Here is a 21,719-nt window from a genome sequence, read left to right on the forward strand (position 1 = left end):
TAAGTTTTCAAAATCCATGATTTGTCATATGACTTTAACATCATCTAATTTTGACATTACAATACAAAAGGTCAACAAGATGATCTACAAAAGAAAATAAAAATAACCATTCATTCATTAGAATTCATAAATGTAAACAGTAAAAGGTTATTCCAATGTGTCTACAAAGTAGGATGAAGTGCTACTGGATTCTTGCAAGTTTGTCGATAATGACCAGTTGTAAAACTTACAAGTTGATGATTCTTTCGCCTACCGTACCTTGTTTGTGTAATTACAATTCTATCTTGTACATCATCAGGCCACTGCCAGCAAAATTATCAAGTAACAGGCATCTTTTGTAACCACCAAACAAAACTAAAACAGATTGAAAAACTAAAATGCAAAACAAAAACGAGAAGAAGTCAGATTTTTACCTTAATCAAGCCTCAAAAAGCTCTTTTGCAAGTCTCCAAATACAGATGAATTCAATTAAAGCTTGAGCATCAGTCTCCCTCCTTTTGAAGTATTTACATCAAAGACCATCCAAGTCTAAAGCTGCATTAGTCTCTGTCTGAAAGGGGGAACCCTGCTGCTGCTGGCATATGCATATATTTATGATGAGGTTAGGGGTGTAGCAACCTATGCCCATTTTGGTGAAAAAAACTCTGTGCTTTCTGCCACTGCCATTTTGGTGAAAAAAAACTCTCTGCTTTCTGCCACTGCCATTTTGGTGAAAAAAGCTTTCAATACTCTCCCCCTCCCCATCTCTTTATTGTCTTCTGGTTGGTTGGCATTGTTGCCGCTCAGCTCAGCTCAGCTCAACTCACTTGAATTAAAACACCCCCTTAAAATTGAAACCACAGCTGCCCTCTCTAGAATAATAGCTTTGTCTTGAACTTTTTCAAGTACTTCCTCCTACAATGGCTGCAAAGAAAATTCCCCATTTCATGAAGACGATCACGAACACGAATGCTAGAGACAAAAGACTTGTAAGCAACCCCAACTCTACCTTTAACTGCTGCTCTATGAATGAAATAGGAGGGCTTTGTTTTCTATTTTAACCCGTTGTGCTCTGTCTGAGATAAGATCCGCTGTTTCATGCTACTTTTCTTGACCCATTCAATCCATGAAAGAGGTCGGAGGCCTGGTAACTCCAGAATGCAGAGAAAGACAAACGCCTGCAGAGTCTTGTCCTAAAGTCCCACACACGCCTGCTCTTCGTAGAGAGAGAGGATTCTCGGCATCCTGCCTTTAAAGATTGTTGATTCAACATTGATTTTGTGCTTGCGGGTTCGAGCCCCGTCAGTCCCGACCTAAGATCCGATGAATCGATCTTTCCTAACTGGGCTTGTTTTGGACAAGTTTAAATGAGGGGCTTAACTTAATTAGCCCAGCAGCCCAAAATTGGAAGTGCGAATTCGGACTTGGGTTTATTCTGATTAGTCGAATTTGGCTCTTGCAAAATTGAATGGCTTTGTGTTTGGGTTGATTTTACATTTCCTGCAGTAAGGAGTAAAAAAGTGCACATCTTCCCCTTAGTCCCTCTTAGTCCAGCATCCCACCAAACATAGGATAGGACCTAGTCCAAGCCAAGCCTATCCTTGTGATTAGTCCTAGCCTAGCCTATCCCATGTAAGAAAACATGCTGCCCCGCCCCTATTTGACTTTAAAAGAACGAAAAAAAATGGAAACCCTGTGTTTTATGAGCAGCAAAATGTTTTTATTTTATTTTATTTATCATGCCGACCTAGTTAGCTATCTAACTTACTGTGAATGACTTGAATTCTTCCTTTGTTGTTGAATATTTTATGAACAATTGAGTATTTTATATTTTGGGATTTATTATTGTGATGTTAACAATCATATTTGATTATATTGGATTGATTATTACGATTGCATAAGAATTAATATTACAATTTAATTATTTAATATTTTTAATATTAAAATCAAGAAAGTATTTCAGGAGGCCTACGCCTCAACGCTTTAAGACTTACTTATAAAACACTTCTCTGCACTACATATAGGGCTTTGTTTTTCTATTTTTTGTTTTGTTGGCTATGGAGAAGTTCTAGATTGCTTTATGAAATAGCTCGTTGACAAGTTTTTGTTTTGTGCAGAGGGTGCCAAAGACATTTATGGACAAACATGGAGAGCATCTATCAGATCAAATACACCTTAAGCTTCCAGGTGGTTTGGAAAGTGAAATAAAACTCAGAAAATGTGTTGGTGAGTTTTCGTTTGAAAAGGGTTGGCCAGAGTTCTCTAAGTTTTGCTCCCTTGATTTTGGTAGCTGCTTAGTCTTCCGATATGAAGGGAAATCCAAATTCCACGTCTTGATATTTGATGAAAGCGGCACAGAGATTGAATATCCAACAATGCCCCATATTGAAGAAACCGATGAAGAAGAAGATGATGATATGTCTATAAAAGAAATTTTAGAGATTGAAGATGATGAAGAAGATAATGATAAGTCTGTAGAGAGCTTAGAGATTGAAACTGATGAAAGTTTGGAGATTTTACTAATTGATGAAGATGATGATGATGATGTTAAGTCTGTTGAGAGTTTTGAGTTCTTTCCTCCGCCTCAAGAGAAAAACAGAAGAAAGCCACGCTCTTCATCAAAGGCATCATCTTCTTCATCTTCATCTTTGAGGGCTACTGTTAAAGCTGCCAACAAGTTCGTCTCAAGCCACCCATTCTTCAAAATCACTTTGGGGCCATCCCGTAAGGCGGTAAGGGATTTATACAACTTCATTTGGTTCAGACACTGATTTATAACATTCTACATGTAGCACTTTATTCAAAGTCTAGCTCTAAATCATCTCCACTATATATCATTGAGCCATATTTACCATATGTTATATCTGCAGCATGTTCCAGCTAGTTTTCGAAAGCATTTCACTCCAGGGAAGAATCAAACCGCGAGGCTTCTGGTCGGACATAGATCGTGGCCTGTGACTTTGATTTTTCATCCTCGAAACTACCTATTTAGTGCTGGCTGGGGAGCATTTGAAAAGGCAAATTGGTTAAAAGAAGGAGATACTTGCATCTTTGAGCTTATGGACAGAAAGAACCTTGCACTGGAAGTGAACATTTTTAGATGCTGATTATTATTGGATACTATTGGATATGTTAGTTGTAGGTTGTCTTATGAACTCTGTGACTTGCTGGGCTCTCTAGGGATCTTTGTTAGAACCATTTGGTAGGCCTTCTAGGCCAGGTTGTTGTATGGAGCTTTTTTTATTTTATACATTTGGTTCTTGGTTTAATTTGTTTTATGGGGTTGATGGTTGAATTTGGTTCTTGCCTTCTCATTAGATTAGATTTGGGTCAGGAGTAGATTTTTTAATCCTTATTTGCAAGGCTTGCAGAACACTGGAGAGAAGCCCAAGTTCTGCTTAAACAAGAGTTGTGTTGTATAGGCAGAAGAAGCTGCTATAATTTCTCAACTAGGCATTAACCTATAGAAATGCTTTCTTGCTAGACTGAGAATATTTTTGTTTGACTAAAATATATGTGACAACCTTTTTTATAGAAGCACTCTTGGCATAAGTGCTACTAGTATAAGCACTTCCAAACGAGCCATAAGTAGATTATTGCCAACATGAGTTTAAAGAAAACACAAATAAGGGTGCACCATCTTTGTTTCTTTTTTATCCTTCATACGTTTCCTTATGAAGATCATGAATAAAGTGGGGGTCATTACTGAGTATGCCTAAAGTAAAGAGAGAAAATAGCAAAACTTATGAAGGTGATATGAAAAAGCAAAACAAGTTGTTTCAACTCTTTTCCCATGCAAATTCTTTGTGCATTCATTTCCTTTTGACTGTAGACTCTATGGTATGAGAAGATAATTTTAAATTGTTTTGCTTGCTAAGTCTCCAAGGAAAAGAAAAACTTATGCGTTTCAATCTATTTTCAACTGTGCTTCAGTGTGCTTTTTCTTCATGGGGGTCCCTTTGCTTTGCTTTGTGGAAATGTCTTACATGGAAATCAAAAGTAACCATCTTTCATGTGATGAAATGGGTAATTTCATTAAAAAGGGAATCATACTTCATTTCTCTTTTTCTGATTTGACATGGCATTTTAGCACACTTTTAATTTAACTGGTCTTTGAATTCATAATTTTATCTAATTTTGTTTATTATAACTTATAATTAAATTGCGAGGAAGATGAAGAGTTTATCAGCAGACCTTGGATAAAAAGAGTGAAAAAAATCTAGGTAAGCAAGGGGCTCCCTCACCCACCCCAAGTCCTTTGTTCGAATCCCCATATTCCAATATTACTTGTATAAAAAATAATAATAATAAAAAATAAAAAAAAAATCCGGCCAGAAGGTTAAGTTATTGGAATTAGTTGTGCACTTTTATTGTTTGCTCTGAAACTTTTATGCACTGTTTAAGTTAACAAGATGTTCACTTTATACTGTTGTTGTTTGCATTTGATTGTTTTTAGATAAAAATGATGGTTCCTTTCTCAATATTAGGAATATGAAAGAGTAGTCTAGATAGCCTTTCACATCATTCTCAGACATGGTGATGGCCTTGTTGACAAAAGCCTCGCACTCAATGGGTTCACGGCAACAAACAAAACCCCCCTACTACCAAGGCAAAGCTTACCCCTCTTCCTTTTTCTCTGCATATACTTTAATATATTCTTTATGTGTAATATGTATGTATGTATGTATGAATGTATGCACTCTCTAGGCTTACTTTTTTCATTATATTTTGATTTCTTCACTTCCAGATTTTATTTCTATTTTTTTTTGGGTAAAGCATTCTTGGATTACAGGTAATTTAACAAGCCCATTTCCCCGTAAACTTATAAACTAGTTCTGATTCTTAGTCTGATGATAATGTTGAAAGAGATTTTAAGTTCGAGTCCTGGTTGTCTAAGTTGGATTATCGTTTTTTTGTGATTGAGAGAGTGACTATTTACTTCAAATTTAGCTTTGAGTGAGACAGTATGGTCCTTTCCTGCAAAATTTTGCTTTGAGTGTACTGGGATTTTGCAAAGAATACAGGTATTGGCTTTAGTGATTCTGACAAAACAAAAGTCATGGGTTTAAGAAAATATGATGAACAAATAAATAAATGTGGTATATATCACCTCTTTTCTGTAGCTCTGTTCTTTATGTTTGCTATGCTTACCCCTCTCACCCCATTTCTTTCTTCTCTTGAATCATTCCTCATCTGGTACAGCACAGCTGTAAGTTATCCAACATTGATTCTCTCTCCACGTTTCTTTCTTTCTTTCCCACCCACCTTAAATATTTATTTCATTTCGAATTCTTTCTCTTTTTCTGGTATTTTCATAACCTCTGGCTTTGTTAGGTGTGTGTGCTTTAGCCCAAAACCCTATTCAATGCCAATTTGGCAAAGCCATCTAAAAATCAATGCCTATGTCTTCTTTCTTTCTCTTTGCAAATTGCAGCAGCCTTTAGTTGCATATAGGTTGTTTTAATAATCTGTAGCAGCTTTTTCTTTCTTTTTATTTCTCTCTTTCTTTTATTTAGTGGGTAATTATTGGAGATTATGTGAGATATTGTCACCTTTCCATGATTACATTCAAATGTTAATGTTGGATTTGAATTGGGTTAGTCATTGATGCTATCTCTGTGACTTTTGAACCAAAAGAAAAGTTCATAAAATTGGTTCCACAAAAATGAGTAATTTTTTATCAACTCTAATCTTTGTCTAGCTGGCCTGACCGTGTGGATTTTCTCCTATTTGTTATGTTGAATCTAAATGATAGTTAGAAACTTAGAATGATCATATGTGTGCATTGTGCATGATGGTTAAGCACTTGATGCATATAATCTTTTACTAATTCATAAGTTTATGAAAAGAGAATGCAGTTAATTATGATCAGAATGGCTGAGAAATCATAGCTTCTCTGCTAGTTTCCACCAAGAGGCAGATGGGTTCATGTGGGTTAATGAGTTGGGGTTAGAATTACAAATTGCGACCTAAATGAAGATTTAGCACTTAAAAAAAGTTGTCAACTTTTAAAAAGCACCAATGTGCCCCACTCTTGTTTTTGGCTACACAGACAGGGAGGCCCATTCTTTTGATTTCTTTAAGTTTGCTTCTTCAGACAAGGTATAGTATCCATTAAGCTAGGCATCAGGATCATCAACATCAAACCATAAAAAAGAAAAGTTGCGCCAATGGGATTTTCATATAACTTTGTCTTTACATTTTCTATGAGATATTATAAAGCTGGGTGAGCTGCTTCCTTTAAGTAATGCATTGAGAAGTGTTGGTGTCTTGTTTTTTCATAGCAGCAAAGCTATGGAATCGTAGACTAAGATTATGGTTGCTGCTATATGTATGAACCAAAATCAATGGCTTTAGTGCTTCTAAGACCAGGTAAGTCTAGAGGACTCATTAAACATCAACTTTTTGTTGTTGAAATTTTTTCTTGGTATGTGTTATTTTTTTCTTTGTGTTGATCTCATTTGCATTTTTAAGCCCAGCTTATGATCTATAATTTCTTATACCCTCACCTCACTTCACTCATTTAACTTAACTTGCTTCTCCATTAGCTTCTCAAAGAATGAAAATTAGGAACAAGTGAGTGAAAATGGTGTGCTGGGTTCACTCTTGTCTTCCATTTTAGAACCCAGGTCTGTTAGAAATGAAGTTGAACTGATTTTTACCTCATATTATAAGCAGAGTACACTCAATTAAGTCCATTTTTAGAGTCACCCTTTCTGCAATGAATATTTTTGTGTGTACATTTCTTATTTGGAGATGATTGTGATAATTGCCTTCTTTCTACGAGTGTCCGGAAGCAGGCTTGCTTTGTTTTAATTGAGTAGGCTGGTTATTTGGGTTCAATGTTTTTGGACCAAGTATAAATCTTGCCAAACACTTCTATGAATTGGTTTTTAAATTTCAACTGAAGGAAATCTGTCCTTTTTCTTGGTGGAAAAAATACTCAAAAAGTGTTGATGATGACTATCATAAAACGTGTACTATTTAAGCAGTTTCCAGAATGCTACTCAACATTTTTTCTGTCCAAACTGTACTTTTCATTCTCCTTCTTCCTGTGCCCTGAAGCAGTCAAGTGCCTTTAAGTTAGCAATTGACACGTTTAGACTTCTTCGTCTGTTTTCAGGTTTTCTTTGACCTGTTTTGGAGCTTAAGCATAGTATTGTTTTCAGCTGAGTGTCGTGAAATTTTTCCCCAGAGAAATATAAGAAATTTGAAGATACATTGACAGTCTGGTGATCGTGAAAGGCCTCATGGTCAATTATCTTTTTAAGCGTACAAATATCACATGTTCCAAGTTATGAAAGATTATTTGTAGCTTAAATTCATGATATCGACTTTGAAGAAATCCTTAAACCGTTTGAACTATCATACAATATTCTTCCAGAAAATGTTTCAATTCTTTGCTTATTTTACTGCTTTATGAGTGGTTGTCCAGAGTTCCGAAGTTGATTTTCTAGATCAGAATGGTAATGTCATAATCTATGTGGATTGCCTTCTTCACTACTCATCCCCAGGAAATATAACCAATATTGTGCCTTTAATGGTACTTGACATAATCAATGCATTTGTACGAGTCTAGAGCTTCTCTTTTGTTGGTATTTAAAGAGGCAATAGCTACATTTTTCTTTTCTTTCTATTTTCTACATCTTTACTGTGATTTCTTGCAACATTGGTTTTGAATCATCCTTATATCAGAATGTTAAAGGTCTTTTTCATGTTTTCTTTTTCAGCTTGAGGCGTCAACATACATGTGCAAAGAAAATCTTATAGAAGAATCAAAATGTTAGCAACATCTGAATTAGCTAGAAGCCTGCATTTGATCACTCTCACCAATTAGTTCTTACAGCATCCATAGCAAATACCCCAACCCTCTTTCACCCCAAAATTAGCTTTAAGGAGGGGAGAAGCAAAAACCTAGTGAGTGGGACTATGAACGAGATTGGTTCTGCAAGAGCAAAACCATGGAACATATATACAAGTTCAGACTCAAGCCCGTCTCAAGCAGGAATTGATCGGCAAGTGCAATGGAAAAGCTCTGGGACATCCATGAATGCCATTTCTTTTGGATTTGTTGCCACAGCTATCTTGATATCTATGTTTCTTATCATGGCCATCTTTGAACATTTGTTCAAGCCAAGTCCTTCCTTTTCCACACCTGAAGGCGCAACTCATGGTTCCCTAGAGTCGGGCACTTTTAAGAAGCATGGAATTCCACAAACTGTAAGTTCCTACTTCATATTGCTCTTGAAGTAATTACATAAGAGGAATTTTATGTTGTGTTTAATATGTTCCAATCTGATTTCAAACCCTCGTATTTTTAATGTTCTCCATTCCCTTTTAAGTACTAGTTTTACTTCCATAATTGGAAGAGAAATCTGACTTCTAATTTTTCTGATGCAAAAAAAAAGAAAGTGCTTTCTTATCATGAATGACAAAATTGCTAGCATTCCAAGTTGTTATATCTTCACCTGCATTTCACCTTTTTTTCTTCTACAAGAACAGGGGAGTTTTTAGATTGAGTACTTTTTGCACTGTCCTTTCTCCCCAAGTTATGCCTGCTTCTGCTAGATCTCTGTACTTCAAATGATTGAGATTTCTCAATTTTCTGAGCTCAACCTAGCCTTAAAATGTGAACTCTTCTAATTACTTCATCTACTTGTTTGAGCTGATCTTGATTGTTCATCTTACAGGTTTCGACATCTTATGCGCCCGATTTCTCAGTATTGATGCCAGGACAGCAGTATCCTACCTACCTTGCCCAGCCCGCTCCTCTCCCCTCCTGCTCTAGGGAAGGGATTTGTTGGCCTTCCCATGAACATAAATTTGTACTTCCTTAGGACATACATACTTCCATTGCGGCATTATAATTACTGGGGCTGTTTGTATATCTACAAAATGGTCATATTTCTTCAGTTCCATACTAAATTTTTCTATTAAAAGCCGTCTTCTGCAAGAACATACTATCCTTCACCAGATAATCAGCATTCAACTATGGACTGTTGTCAAAAATCAGATATTTCTTGCTGTATTCTGTGGTTTCCCCTTCTCTTTCCGAAGAATATTATTGCTCACTTCAAATTTGTGTGGCAAAATAGTTGAATTAGAAGGAAGTAATTGCATAATTGAAAAATTAAAACTGGAGTCCAAGTGCGCAGAGTTTGATTGAGATATACAGATAATGTAAGATACAAAAATAATCCACCTGGTATTCTGTAATGAGGGCCTTAGATGAGGTTGTATCTATTAATCATTGGATTAGACAAAGATAAGACCCTCACTACAGAATTCTTGGTTTTTATTAAAAAGCTAGCATGCTAGAAGAGGGTCAATGGATCAAAACTGAGGCTCTCAGCACACTGAGCAGCCAAGCTTTGGGCCTTTTTTATGAACCTGACTTTTTCATTATAAGCCTAAAGTCGCACGAGGGGTGCACAATATTGTAGATTTATCCAAGAAATTTTTGTAGAAACACAAGAATTGAAAATTGTCTTGCGGAATAACTCAAAGGCGTAACTGATTTAGGAGCTTAACTTGTAAAATGAGATTATTTTCAGGAATGTCAATTCCATGCAAAAATGGATTTTGATTCACTTTCCCTATATGTTTACAAGGAAGACAAACCCCCTCTTCTGTTATGGTAAATTCATCCAAATCTAGACACCATGGCAGAAGCCTACCCAACCCACTAACCATTGAAAGCCGAAAGCTCAGCTCATATACCCCACCCAAAATTTTACATCAGATAAATTTGCAAATGACAGAACCCTGCCCTGTTATGAACTTGTGATGATCAGAAAAATCTACATTCAAAACAAATGACATCAGAGGTGAGAAATGAAATATACACGAATCCTAACCCTCCGATTTCGAATACCCTCACCCTCTCACATCCACACTGTTCTTCCTCCTCTTAGTAACCATACATCTATACCATGTAACTTCTTTTCTTCTTTCGAACTTTTCCATTTTAATTTGACAAAAACCAGAATGAGCTAATGTCCCTCCAACTCTTCATCAGGTACTATCACAGTCAATAAAGAATACTTCACACGGAGTGATATCCTGCCCTTTTCAACCACTAGCCTTGCCCCAGAGACAACCCAATAACCTGGAGTCTCTTGTGGCCCTCTTGTCATCTCTGTTGTATCAACAAATTTCCGAAGCTTTGGAGCTTGGATGGGAACCGGAGGACCCCCAGGGTAAACAGCAGAATTTATGTTCACATCTGCTGGCCGCGGAGGTGGCTTTTGAACTGTTGTAAAATGATGGCTGATTAGTGTTGATATGAGTCCAGATTTATGTGCCAAACCTGGTGATCCATCCCATTCAGGATGCTTTACAACTGTAGCCCCGAAAACAGTAGAAAACCGGAGTCTCAAGAAGAGGATATTCTTTATTCCATAATTCTCAACCTGTAACTGGGCTCCGGTTACTATTGAAAGATCCTCATCAGACTCCACAGGCGCAGTGCAGACATGAGAGAAGTTCTTCCATTGGACTTTCTCGTAGTATTTACGATCATAGGAATCACGACGGAAGTTTCCATTTGGATCATCTTCGAGTTGGAAGATTTTTGGAAGAGAGGATAGGTGTTGTAAGTGGATGGCCAAACGGTTGCTTCTTTTGCCTTCTAGGTACAGCCGCAGACCAGTCACTGGCCTCTTTCCTACGTCAACCTGATATCAACGTATAACAAATAATAATTGCCAGAAAGAAAACTGTTTTCAGCATGCCAAGTACTCACATCACATTCTCTCTCTCTATTTTCTGCTCAATAATCAGATGGTATAGTTTATGTCATGGAATTAGTGGAGCATCATGACAAATGCGAAGACAGTAAATCACCACTCAAACAGAGGCCATTATCAATTCAGAGAATTGCAGAACTTATATACGAGAACAGGGATTGACCAAACAAACAAAAAAGATATGAGAACAGGGTGACAAAAGTTTTCTATTACCTTCTGTTCTAAAAATAGACAGAATAAAACAGTTTCTAGAGTTAATGGATGAATGACTGGTTTAACTTCAACACGATAAAAAAATTGTCCCATGAACATAAAAAATGTATTTTAAACCACTCAGTCGCAACAGATTTTTTCTTTTCTATCTTTCTGAAGAAAAAAAAGGTAAGCATGGGGATACTTTACCAGACTGGTGTTAACGTAAAGTTTGGGCCCCATTAAGCTAAACTGTAGAGATGCATTGCTTTGTTGCTTCCGCTGTGGACCAAGAGGAAGTTCACTAAAAACTGGTGCCCACTGCCTTGGCAGCTGGAATTCCAAAAACTGATGGAGCTCTTCAATTGGTGGTTTATCTGCAAGATAGGAGCAGAACTGAAATTTACTCCTGTTTCTTTTCTTTATTAAAAAAAAAGAAAAAAAGATGATGTTTTGAATCTGTTGCAAAGCTAAAAAATTATCCTGTAATATTGTGGACCAGCCCTACAGATTATAAACTGCTTAGCTCCAGAAGGTGTTTCTCCATTAATGGAACAATTGTGCTAAGTTACTCTTAAAACTTGATTCCTGTTTGCGCACGCTTTCATAACAGAAATGTGCAATATCCATTAGAAAAGCACAATCGGTTTTGGAAGGTGTAATCTCCTCTTAGTCAAAACAAATTGGCCCCAATATTCCATTGTAGTCAGTATATGCATGGCCACTACATTCATATGCTAGAGTGCTTCATCACTTAAACAGACACCTCTTTTTTTTTTTTGGCATCAAATTTCCCAATAGCTCATATTTTATTCTTCTAAAAGTAAAGAAAACAAAACATGGTGGAGGATACTTTCCTGGAAACTACAAATAAAAGGTTTTAGAAGCTACACATGAAAATCTGAGATAGTTTCACTTTAGGAAATGATGCTTTCAAAAACTCAAAATCTCGGTAAATTAATGATCTATATTTAGTTTCTTTCACAAACTATAAAAAATTACAAATCAATACCAAACAAAGTGAATTTTTTTTTCCAAGAAAGTCATATTTAGAAAAACGTTTAGGAAAGACAACTGCAGTCTTAGAGATTTGGCTGGGATGGAAAAAGAATTTAGCTTGGGGCTTTTAAGGGCTGTAAAGAGTGCCGATGAAGTTAAGTTGGCTACTTGTAGATTCTAGAGTTTTTGAATAGGCTGACTCACAGTTTTTAAGGTAGGAATTAACAGTTCGCGGTGACAGGAAGTTGGAGAATTTGCATAACTTCGTCTAGTAAAATAGATAGAAAACCACTGACCCTTGTTAAACAGCAGTGCCTTTCCCCTTAAGAGGGAGGTTGTGGATTTGAGTCCTAGCACCAGGGACGGGCAACGGGTATACAAAGGTCACACAACCGTCACCATCACCGCCACCAATTCCTAACACAAAATGGGTACCCATTGCCCATCCCAACCTATGGCATCTCAGATTAGGATTGCACATAATCTTGAACAAGCATCAAAGGCTAGAAACCTGAAATTAGACCTACGGGTCACAACAACAGCCCATCTCCAGCAGAAGAACTCCCGACTCCTAAAACTTAACAAACCATAAATAAATGTAAATAAGCAGCTTCCTATGGCATGTGCAAACACAAGTCCATGTTCTCTTTCCAAATATATGACATGCTGCCACACTGTGAATCTATACCATGCATCCAAACAAGATTCTGCCTCATCAATTATTTGGACTGAAACTCTGGCAACCTAACATACCAAACTATCTATAGATATGATATGCACAAATGAGAGTCAAAATTTTTAAATGCAGTAAATAGAAAATCAAATGCAACAGTGACGCAAACAGAATAATTTTTGCTTACATCGTAAATAAAGATTTATGGCATGGCTCAAGAATCCACTCCCAGGAACTCCATTCAGCAGAGAGGTAATTGGTATAAATGACATCGCGATTACATCAGGTTCAAACTGAACAGTTTGCAACCATTCATTATGCGATAGATCTCTCGTATCACTTCCACCCCTCCTCTTGCAAATGCTTACAATATCCTGCAACTAAAGTAATTTAGTGACAAAATACAAAGATGCACAATTTAAAAAAGTAAGATTTACAAAGATATCTGATAAGATAACCAATGAATTCAGTCAGACAATGAACGAGGTTTAATAAAACGCACTTCCTTGCGTGAATAAGAACTTGATGGACTAGTATCTGCAAAGCGCAACCTCTGCTCCCTGATTTCAAACTGAGAAAAAAAGAAGAAGATAAGATCTCCTTTTGAAGGGGAAAGAAGGATACGTAACTAATTCAGACAATAACTTTTTAAGGCAATCCATTGTTGATAAAAAGAATTATATTAGGCAATCCAAAATCAAATCCCACAAGGACAAGGAAACAATAAATCCCCGCCAAAACAAAATAGCAATAACTATTACTTCAGCACCTATGCCTAAAAACACCACAACTCCCATCAACTTATGCTTCCATATAACCTAAATCATCCAAAAGAATAATTTTATTCAACAATAATGACCATTTTGCAAATCTTTGGTAATCCAGTTTCAACAGGCTTTTTCTTCACTGAATAATGTCACATGTGTCACACAAATGAAAACTTTAAGAAAATGAAATAGATTTTCAAGTCATAATCTAATATGAATTACTATGAAGGTTTTCTTTTCAACTCATTATATCAACTCAGGAATTTTGACACATCTAGGAAAGGATACATCCTTGTATCTATCCCACATATAATCACTCGAAACTCTGGAGTACCAAGATTCAAAATTATCCAGAACAAAGGATATTAACCTTTAACCTTCAAATACTTTGTAATCCATTCTTTTTATAAACAGGTCAGTAGATTCAGAACTACTTCATGCCATCTACTAAGAAAAGCAATTTTATTGTCTGACCAAACAGACAGGAATCCTTTGAAAGAATTAAGAAATAAAACTAATAGTTATTTAGCAGTCCAAAGACCAAACTCACTGTAAGGAATCAGATTGTAGGTATAAATATACTACTGATTGAAACAATTTAGATGCTAAAATTAAAACATTGAACTAAATTAAGTACCATAGATGCATTACGAACCTTGTAATTCTTGTAACCTTGTTCCGAAGGCATACCATACTGACCATTTGCATCTAAAAACCTTTTATCTGCCATATCCTTTAATTTTTTCTGTATATCGGCTGGTTGAAGAGTTGAAGAATGCTGCTGCTTCATATATATAACATCCTTCCCACCCATCTTCACACCAACAACAATATGGGTTCCAAATGTCTCTATAAACCTAGAATGAACATGAACTATAAAAAAACACATTCCAGTTTTCAAGTTTGAATACAGTAGACTTGGATAAAATAAAACTAATAAAAGAAAGAAGATATATCATAACATTGTGTTCATCAAGAGACATAGAGATCATAACTCTCGACGGTAAGAAGACTCAACCCCACCTATTATGCATTTTACAGATGCCATACAGATCAAACCAGTAAAAACATCAACATGAAAATTGGTTATTTCACTTGACAACCGTGAGGAATATGCATGACCATGAAACATAATTAAGGTCCCTTGCATTGGATGCAATTTAATTTTGGCAAGTCTTTTAATGAGGTGTTTCCTTGGCAACGTGAATACTAAAGTTATTTCTTAGTTCCAGAACATAATCTAGATCCTCGGGCAACAGATGCTCATTAATGTAAAGAGGTTCTTGCATTCCCTAGACAATAAAAGCTCTAGACATAAACGGCAATAAATAAGTCAAAAAAGAAAGGAAAAGTTTACAAAGCTGTTGACACCTCTGGTTATACATGAGAAGATTGTTAAGAAGAGTTCTTTAATAACAAAGCACACTTGTTATTTCTTGAAACAAAATGTTTGCCATGCAAAAATATTTCCTAGCTGGCACAGAACCAGAAAGAAGAATCTTGTCAGTTATTTGCATCATTGAATATGACCAACCCTAGTGTCCACTTTGTTACCACATAACCAAACACTGAAGTGCGGGAGTATGGTACAAGTACAACAGAATTCTGCTAAAAATGAATTGATGAAGTATGGTTCTTACCCTAAATATTTCACAAACAAATCAAATTCACTTGCTTGGAAAAACTAAATAAATATTTTGGACAAGCCTTATGAGCCATGGTTCTTACCCTTTTTCTCTTTTTATACCTCCTTATGCAAGGCACGTATGTGCATGGCATAGGCAAATCAAATAGCATTTGAAAAGTACATTACAAAGACAAGCTTCCTATCAGAAGTCAATAAACTGTAGTAAGAATTAAAGACATGAAGCTTTAAAGACTGAGCTTCGCGTAGATCAGCGCTAATGTTATCATTTGCTCAAAAACTCTGTAAACCCAGCATGTAGATAGACACTAATGTTATCATGTAATTCACCTTGCTAATGCAGCAGGTTCCCATGATGATGGGACTGCTTTTTTAACGTTATCAAGTAGTACCATCTGAGATTTTTCCAGTGCAACGGTATAGAGAGTGATGAACACCCCATCGAAAGCAAGTGTCTTAGTGTTAGCTGCATCTTTCTGCCAACAGCCTGAGAATTCAAACATAGAATTGAAAAGACCTGAGGGTATTTTTCCAGTCAATGAAATTTCCTGGTTGAACTGCTCTGACATCTGCAAGGGAGAGAGAAAACGAGAGAGATAATAAATAAATAAAAGGCAGCAAATTCACTTTCTGCTCTACGACTTTACATGCTTAAAGCAAAATCACAATAGACAAATAAAATTTACTTAGGAGAATCTAATGCAGTATCTTAACATAGAAGCTACTCTGGTACTTTTAAGGGTATGCAACCCAGCATTCAAATATTTGTTCATTACTGGAAATCCAGCCTAACACCACCCAATCCCCATGACCAAACAACAAGGAGCCTGGATTTCGCACTAGGACTTTTTTTGTTCCTTTCTTGGGGCAGGGAGGACTGGGTAATCAGCATTCAGCTATCTCATGGTTTTGTCCATTTTTGTGTTAGTTAAACTACTATAATCATCAAACGAGCATAAAAGACTGTATACAAATAACATTTTTGCTAGATTGTATTGTATCCATGTGTACAACTGTTTAAAAACAGGCCACACATATGAAGATTAGACTTTAGATTTTAGATAACAAAACTACAATGGTGGTATGCACACCGAAACATGTGAGAATTGGGATTGAGAACAACTGAAGATACCTGTTGGAAAGAGAGAACATCGGACCTGAAGCGTGTGCGTTCTCCTTTATCGCATTTTATCGATTTGGGAACATTGGGGATTGTAATCCCACCTGGAAGAACAATCTCACGACCCCCATCGTCATCGATTTCAATCAATCTAGAAGTGTACGACTCTCCTTTGCAGTACTTGAGCCTTAAATCGATGGATATATCATATCCATGCCCAATTGATGCAATCGCAATCTCAGCAGCTTTTGGAGCTGGAACCTTAAGCGCCATCACTCAGCACATCGCTATTTTTCACCAAACAAAGATCCAAAGTCTGCATTTTTCACAATATAAGTTTATAAAAACTCAACATACAGCTTCGCATATGTCCTAATCCAGAAGCTATCATTAAAGTCCATAAATTCAGCTCAAAAGTATTGAAAAGTTGACAAATTTTACACAGAAACCAGATCCAAGCTGAAAATATAGCTCACATTAAACAATTCAAGTTCGAGCTAACCAAAAAGTGTAATTAAATGAGTAAATGTATGAATATTTTGCAGAAATTACGCGGATGCAATACATTTTTTTAGCTCAAACTAGAAATGGAACTAGCAGGAAACAGAGCTGAAACGTAGTCGTTCTACTCGGAATTCTTGCGAATTGTGCAATGCCAGTGCGAGATTCGGCTTCGATTATACAAAACCCTGGCTCGAGGACTAGGGTTTCGGAACCCTACTCGGAGAGAGAGAGAGAGAGAGAGAGAGAGAGAGAGAGAGAGAGATGTATGTCAAATGTGCGAAAAGCACGGGAGTGAGTGAGGGCGAGAGATAGAGAGAGAGAGTTTGTGTTGTGCGGTTTGACCGAATTTGAAAGATTTTTTTTGACTCGTGAGTTGTTGTTATGAGAACCAGAAAATGTATGGGGAAGGAACAGTGGGCCCCCAATGTATTATTTTTTATTTTTTTTTGGGTCAAGAACTTTTAATTGCTAGTTGACCAACAAATACAAATAAATTGTCCAAATCTCAACTTGGCACACTTTCTATTTATATTTTCACCAAAATTTTAATTTTAAGAATAATTGTCACTTTAAGTTTTTTGGGACAAAAAATTGTCACTTGCCTGAAAATGAGTATATTATAGAATGGTTTCGATGGTATAATCTTTCACCTTCCTATATAATTAAATGTTTTATTGTTTGCTGGGAACAAAGCAATCGCCTAGTCTTTCAAAATAAGGCACCACAAATACGTGAGGCATTTGGTTTGTAATCAAATAGGGCTTGCCTTTCTTCTACTAATTCAATTTGTATTTCTCTCTCCCTGCATTATGTAACTCCACTTATTGAGTTCGATACTTGTAGATAGGCATGTAAAATGGGCTCGTCGAGCCCTCTTGAGGGTTTGCTCAAGTTTTATCTAGTTACGGGCTTCTTTGGCTCTAAGGATTGAACATGTTAGCCCTATCTAAAATAGGCTAAGCTTAGGCCCTACCCAAGGGTCAAAAAATTTCGGGCTCAAGAACGGCCCTATATGGCCCTATCAAATAGGCCACATATATAATTAATTAAAGTCTAAATGTCGTCAGAATACGAAGTTAATATGAAAAAAAACCTAATGTAATAAGCCCATAATACCGAGTTGGGCCAGCCCATAGCCCAAAAAGTAGGGCCTAGTTTAGACTAGCCCATCAGGCTTGGACAATTTTTACAAGACTAGATCAGACAGCTATTAAGGACCCTCATTATAACCCCTCACTATAACCCTTCATTCTAGCCTCCCTACAAATGTAATACCAATGGGGTGCTAGTTGGATTAGCCCAGACCCTTGGTGCGCTCCCAAGTGGTCCTGGATTCAAGCCTTCATGGTACCCGTATGTGTGAGTTTTTTCCTTTTCCCCTTCCTAACTTCGGAAAAAAAGAAAAAAAGAAAAAAGAAATCCGAAACCTAATCACCACCATATTGCACCACCACCAGTCACTCTAGATGGGATCTTTATTGGCAACTCATCTTACCCCAATTCAACCTTTCACAAATTCGTTGAAGCATCAAAATAGTTGTAAACAAAATTTTAGGTCAACCATTCACTTCCCATTTGATTTTGGTAAAAGGGAAGGTTCTTCATCATGATTTCTATACCTAAAGCGAGTATGAGAAAGAGTTAAAAAAGAAAAAAAAAAAAAAAAAAGACATCGCATCTCGTCGATTGAAATGGATGAGAAATGATTTGTTTGGGCATACTTTTGTCAAGTCTTCTTTGGTTAGAAATATGTCAAAAAATTGTTAAAAATCAAAGTGTATACTGGATAAGTATTTTTAAACTCGGAAGTACTTTTAACTGTTTCAGCTAGACGCTATTAAAAACGTTTTTAGCACCAAAAAAGCATTCCTAAACAAAGTCAAAGTCTAACCCAAAAAATAAGATAAAATAATAGAACAGCCAAGATGACTTGGGCTGATCTTTAGCCCTTCTTCGGCTTCATCACTTTTAAATTAAATATTCTCTCAAGATTTATCAATTAGCTTTATCTATAGTTTTAAATTGGATTGAACATTAAACCATGAGTCGTTTCAAACCTTCCAATCTTAAAGGTTTTATGTTGTTTTTGTAATGTATACTCCATTAGATTCTAACAACCGTTCAACCCTGACTATAATGCCAAACTCATTGACAATTGGGAGGAGAAGCTGTGAAAGTGTTTTGTGTGTTTAGTTGGGGGAATCGAACCTAAGATCTCAAACTACAAGTCCTTACGGTTGATGTTGTTTTTAATTTAAGTCATGTGATACTCGTTTTCATTTTCAACGTTGTTGTACGCGTTTTCATTTTAAACGTTGTTGTACTTGTTTTCATTTCAAGTGAAATAAAATTATGTTTTTGGAATTTCAACTTCTTTAAGTTAAAATGTTATAAATAAAAAAATCCCAATGTTTTTTTTTTTTGGGGTCAAAGATCAAGATGGTATAAATGCATTGGAGATGGTCCAATACCAAACTTCCTACACTATTTATCATAAAAAGAAATGCACTGTTTTACATACATAATAATAATAATAATAATAATAATAATAAACCTACTATCAATATGTTGCCAAATCTGACATCTTTCACTTTTGAATGCACACCAGATGGTTAGGAATCTACCCTATAGCTATTTTCAACTCACGAGTCTTCTCATCCACATCATGTCTCCAGTTTCTTCTCACCTTCTATACCCCATCCTTTGGACCTTCCCACACTCTCAGGCCCCACTTTCCAAAGCTCCATTGTCTTTATAAGCAAATGCAAATTACCATCTACCTCCGCCAATTCAAGCTCTACCTCTAACTTCTCTTCTCTTCTCTTCTCTTCTTCTTTCTCTTCTCTTCTTCTTTCCTCTTTCTGGTGTATATACTTCTAGCTAGCTAGCTAGCTATCTGTATTCACAAGCCACACCTCCATTTTCAACACACACCAAAATGGATAGATATTCCAAGATCAACATCATGAGGCACTCCCAAAACTCAAGATCCATAGACTTTTCAGATCTTGTATCATTTTCCCCAACTCAAAAATCCAACACCACAAACCCCACCCAGAAAACCCAAGAAACCAATCTCCAGATCAAGAAAAACAGCACAACCCAAGATCAGAAAGGAGATGAAGATGATGAACAACAAGACAACAGTGTTGGAGAGAGCTTTGGTAGTGTGGTGGTGTTGAAAAGGAACAACTCCATCTCCTCTTCTTCTTCTTCAGCTGCTTCTGGATTTCAGTCTGCATTCAAAGCAGCATTCTCAATGAGAAGATCTTCTTCAGTGTCAGAGAGGTATTGCAGGATCCATGACCAGTCTACAACAACATTAACATCATCACCCATTGATGATGATGAAGATCAAGCTGCTGCTTGGGGGACAACAAGATCTATGAAGAAAAAGCACAAAGGAGGCAAGATCCTTAAAGCCTGTAAGCGCTTTTTTGGACTGTAGTTTATATTAGCTTGTAGCTCACTTTCAGTCACATACATTATTAGTAACAGACACATACACCCACCAGTGCAATGCGTTCTGTTTCTTATTTTTTTGGTTGAGACTACTCCTGAGATCCTCTTATTATTTAATTGTTTGAAGAGGAAGAGTGAATTTTGGATGCTGCCATTATTGGACAATCAGAGCTTTATATATTATATATAACACCACTCTACTTTCAAATTTTCAATTCACTTTTGTATATAATTCAACCCAATTATTACCTAATTAGTGGCCTTTGAGGCTTTTGACTCCAACTAACAAATGGGAGACAGAGGGGAAAGAACACAAGCAAACACCTTCCAACTTTAATATTCATTAAAGAGATGAGATGAAATATGAATATATAATTCTTTGTTTATGCAATTCATGCGTTGGTATTGTACTTGACCCAACACTATCACCATGTCGTCTTCACTATGTCATATCGATTTGCAGGGACCTTGCCCCTAAAACCCTAAAATTGTCATTTTGAGTCCAACCCCTAGAGTTTTTCGGAGTAATGGTTCATCAACTTATACATGATTTACGTTTTAGTCCTCCAACTTGAATATTGGCTCCTATAGTCCTCAACTTCACTTTCTCTCACACCGTCCAGTTTTTGTTAAATCTAAGGCCAAAATGTTCATTTTATATAGTTTTTACTTCCCACCGGCTTCCCTCCCAAATTCGTTGCAATCCTTGACAAATTGAACCCTAATTCCTTCCCCATGTCCAATTGATTATGGTTTCAATAATAAGCATCAACCTAGTGAACTACCCCACCCACTAACGACAAGCCACCCTCCCCTCCTTATTCCCAGCTGAGCTGATTTATCAGCAGAAATAATGGATCTATGGATGAAGTTTGAAAATAGGGGAGAAGGAGGGAGGGTGGCTGAGGTGTAGGGGGCAGGAACAACTCCTATGTACGGATTACTTAGAATTTTCCAATGTAATCAATCCTAATTTCAACTAAATTTATGTTCTTATTGCCCTAGATCGTTGAAGGCATAAAAAGAACAATCAAGCTTAGTCAGTTCCTCCACTCAGATCATAGCGGCTTGGTTGGTAGTCAGGTTACTTAAAGCACAAGTTATTATTCATCTTTCTATTAGGCTCTTTGCAGTACTAATAGTGGCAAGTTTGCAATTCGTACAATCTTCTAGTCTGTTTTTGGGGCTGGTGAGATTGTGGGTAAACATGCTTATGAAGTTATGATTAACAAGCCAGATTTGCATAAGCACATATCCAAGGGAAAAGTTAAAAACATATAAACATAAATATCTTGTAGTGACGTACATGGTGATTCTAAAATCATCGACAAGAAACAAATATTCAACCAAAACCAAGCTAATAAAGTATGTAGGGTTGGTTGCATGCATTAATTTCACATATTAAAAGAACTTGTATGAATGGAGCTCCTGGTTCGGGCACGTCACCACCACCAATCTCCGTCTCAAAAAATAAATAAAATAATTCTGATGCACGCATACATGGGGTAGGGATCTCATTACGCAAGAGCCTTTTGTGCTTTATTCTGTTTCAATTAAATTCAATTATGTAAATAAAATCCTACTTGTTTTTTATCTAATGATAATTGTCCCCACTTGTTTGAGGATATCT

General features: G+C 36.5%; 4 protein-coding genes and 1 long non-coding RNA gene across 9 annotated transcripts; 3 read left to right on the forward strand and 2 right to left on the reverse strand.

Moving 5' to 3' along the window:
* Positions 1–97: 97 nt before the first annotated feature.
* On the reverse strand, positions 98–1,496 carry LOC148298136 (uncharacterized). Its single transcript, XR_015832887.1, has 2 exons — positions 989–1,496; positions 98–903 (listed from the first exon to the last, which is right to left on the reverse strand). It is a non-coding gene; the product is annotated as an uncharacterized LOC148298136 (long non-coding RNA).
* Positions 884–3,274, forward strand: LOC110765631 (B3 domain-containing transcription factor VRN1-like). Its single transcript, XM_021968798.2, has 3 exons — positions 884–968; positions 2,097–2,711; positions 2,850–3,274. The coding sequence occupies exons 1-3, from the start codon at positions 900–902 to the stop codon at positions 3,084–3,086; spliced, it is 921 nt and encodes a 306-aa protein (XP_021824490.2). The 5' UTR covers positions 884–899; the 3' UTR covers positions 3,087–3,274.
* Positions 3,275–4,430: 1,156 nt separating this feature from the next.
* Positions 4,431–8,918, forward strand: LOC110765617 (multidrug resistance protein). 5 transcript variants are annotated; one of them, XM_021968779.2, is made up of 3 exons: positions 4,431–4,588; positions 7,710–8,199; positions 8,670–8,918. In XM_021968779.2, exons 2-3 carry the CDS (start codon positions 7,909–7,911, stop codon positions 8,814–8,816), a joined length of 438 nt encoding a protein of 145 aa, XP_021824471.1. In that variant the 5' UTR covers positions 4,431–4,588; positions 7,710–7,908; the 3' UTR covers positions 8,817–8,918. The 5 variants fall into 5 exon arrangements, with proteins under 5 accessions (XP_021824471.1, XP_021824472.1, XP_088103268.1 ...); XM_021968780.2 differs by lacking the exon at positions 4,431–4,588 and adding an exon at positions 4,620–4,771; XM_088247142.1 differs by lacking the exon at positions 4,431–4,588 and adding an exon at positions 4,802–5,003.
* A 605-nt stretch (positions 8,919–9,523) lies between these two features.
* Positions 9,524–16,985, reverse strand: LOC110765689 (MAC/Perforin domain-containing protein). The gene is made up of 8 exons (XM_021968889.2): positions 16,689–16,985; positions 16,136–16,439; positions 15,334–15,572; positions 14,014–14,215; positions 13,094–13,162; positions 12,779–12,965; positions 11,130–11,296; positions 9,524–10,655 (listed from the first exon to the last, which is right to left on the reverse strand). The coding sequence occupies exons 2-8, from the start codon at positions 16,394–16,396 to the stop codon at positions 9,972–9,974; spliced, it is 1,809 nt and encodes a 602-aa protein (XP_021824581.1). The 5' UTR covers positions 16,397–16,439; positions 16,689–16,985; the 3' UTR covers positions 9,524–9,971.
* A 2,408-nt stretch (positions 16,986–19,393) lies between these two features.
* LOC110765616 (uncharacterized) lies at positions 19,394–20,304 on the forward strand. Its single transcript, XM_021968777.2, has one exon. It carries the CDS (start codon positions 19,566–19,568, stop codon positions 20,073–20,075), a length of 510 nt encoding a protein of 169 aa, XP_021824469.1. The 5' UTR covers positions 19,394–19,565; the 3' UTR covers positions 20,076–20,304.
* The last annotated feature ends 1,415 nt before the right edge of the window (positions 20,305–21,719 follow it).

Source organism: Prunus avium, chromosome 1 (assembly GCF_965620075.1).
Source record: "Prunus avium chromosome 1, drPruAviu1.hap1.1, whole genome shotgun sequence".
In the NCBI taxonomy this organism is placed as follows: domain Eukaryota; kingdom Viridiplantae; phylum Streptophyta; class Magnoliopsida; order Rosales; family Rosaceae; genus Prunus; species Prunus avium.

Coding starts and splice junctions, on each gene's coding strand:
- LOC110765631 (XM_021968798.2), top strand. CDS start 900: ATGGCTGCAAAGAAAATTCCCCATTTCATGAAGACGATCACGAACACG. Junction 969..2,096: donor ATGCTAGAGACAAAAGACTT/GTAAGCAACCCC, acceptor TGTTTTGTGCAG/AGGGTGCCAAAGACATTTAT. Junction 2,712..2,849: donor TGGGGCCATCCCGTAAGGCG/GTAAGGGATTTA, acceptor TTATATCTGCAG/CATGTTCCAGCTAGTTTTCG.
- LOC110765617 (XM_021968779.2), top strand. CDS start 7,909: ATGAACGAGATTGGTTCTGCAAGAGCAAAACCATGGAACATATATACA. Junction 8,200..8,669: donor AGCATGGAATTCCACAAACT/GTAAGTTCCTAC, acceptor TTCATCTTACAG/GTTTCGACATCTTATGCGCC.
- LOC110765689 (XM_021968889.2), bottom strand. CDS start 16,396: ATGGCGCTTAAGGTTCCAGCTCCAAAAGCTGCTGAGATTGCGATTGCA. Junction 15,573..16,135: donor ATGTTCTCTCTTTCCAACAG/GTATCTTCAGTT, acceptor TCTCCCTTGCAG/ATGTCAGAGCAGTTCAACCA. Junction 13,163..14,013: donor AAGGTTACAAGAATTACAAG/GTTCGTAATGCA, acceptor TTTTTTTCTCAG/TTTGAAATCAGGGAGCAGAG.
- LOC110765616 (XM_021968777.2), top strand. CDS start 19,566: ATGGATAGATATTCCAAGATCAACATCATGAGGCACTCCCAAAACTCA.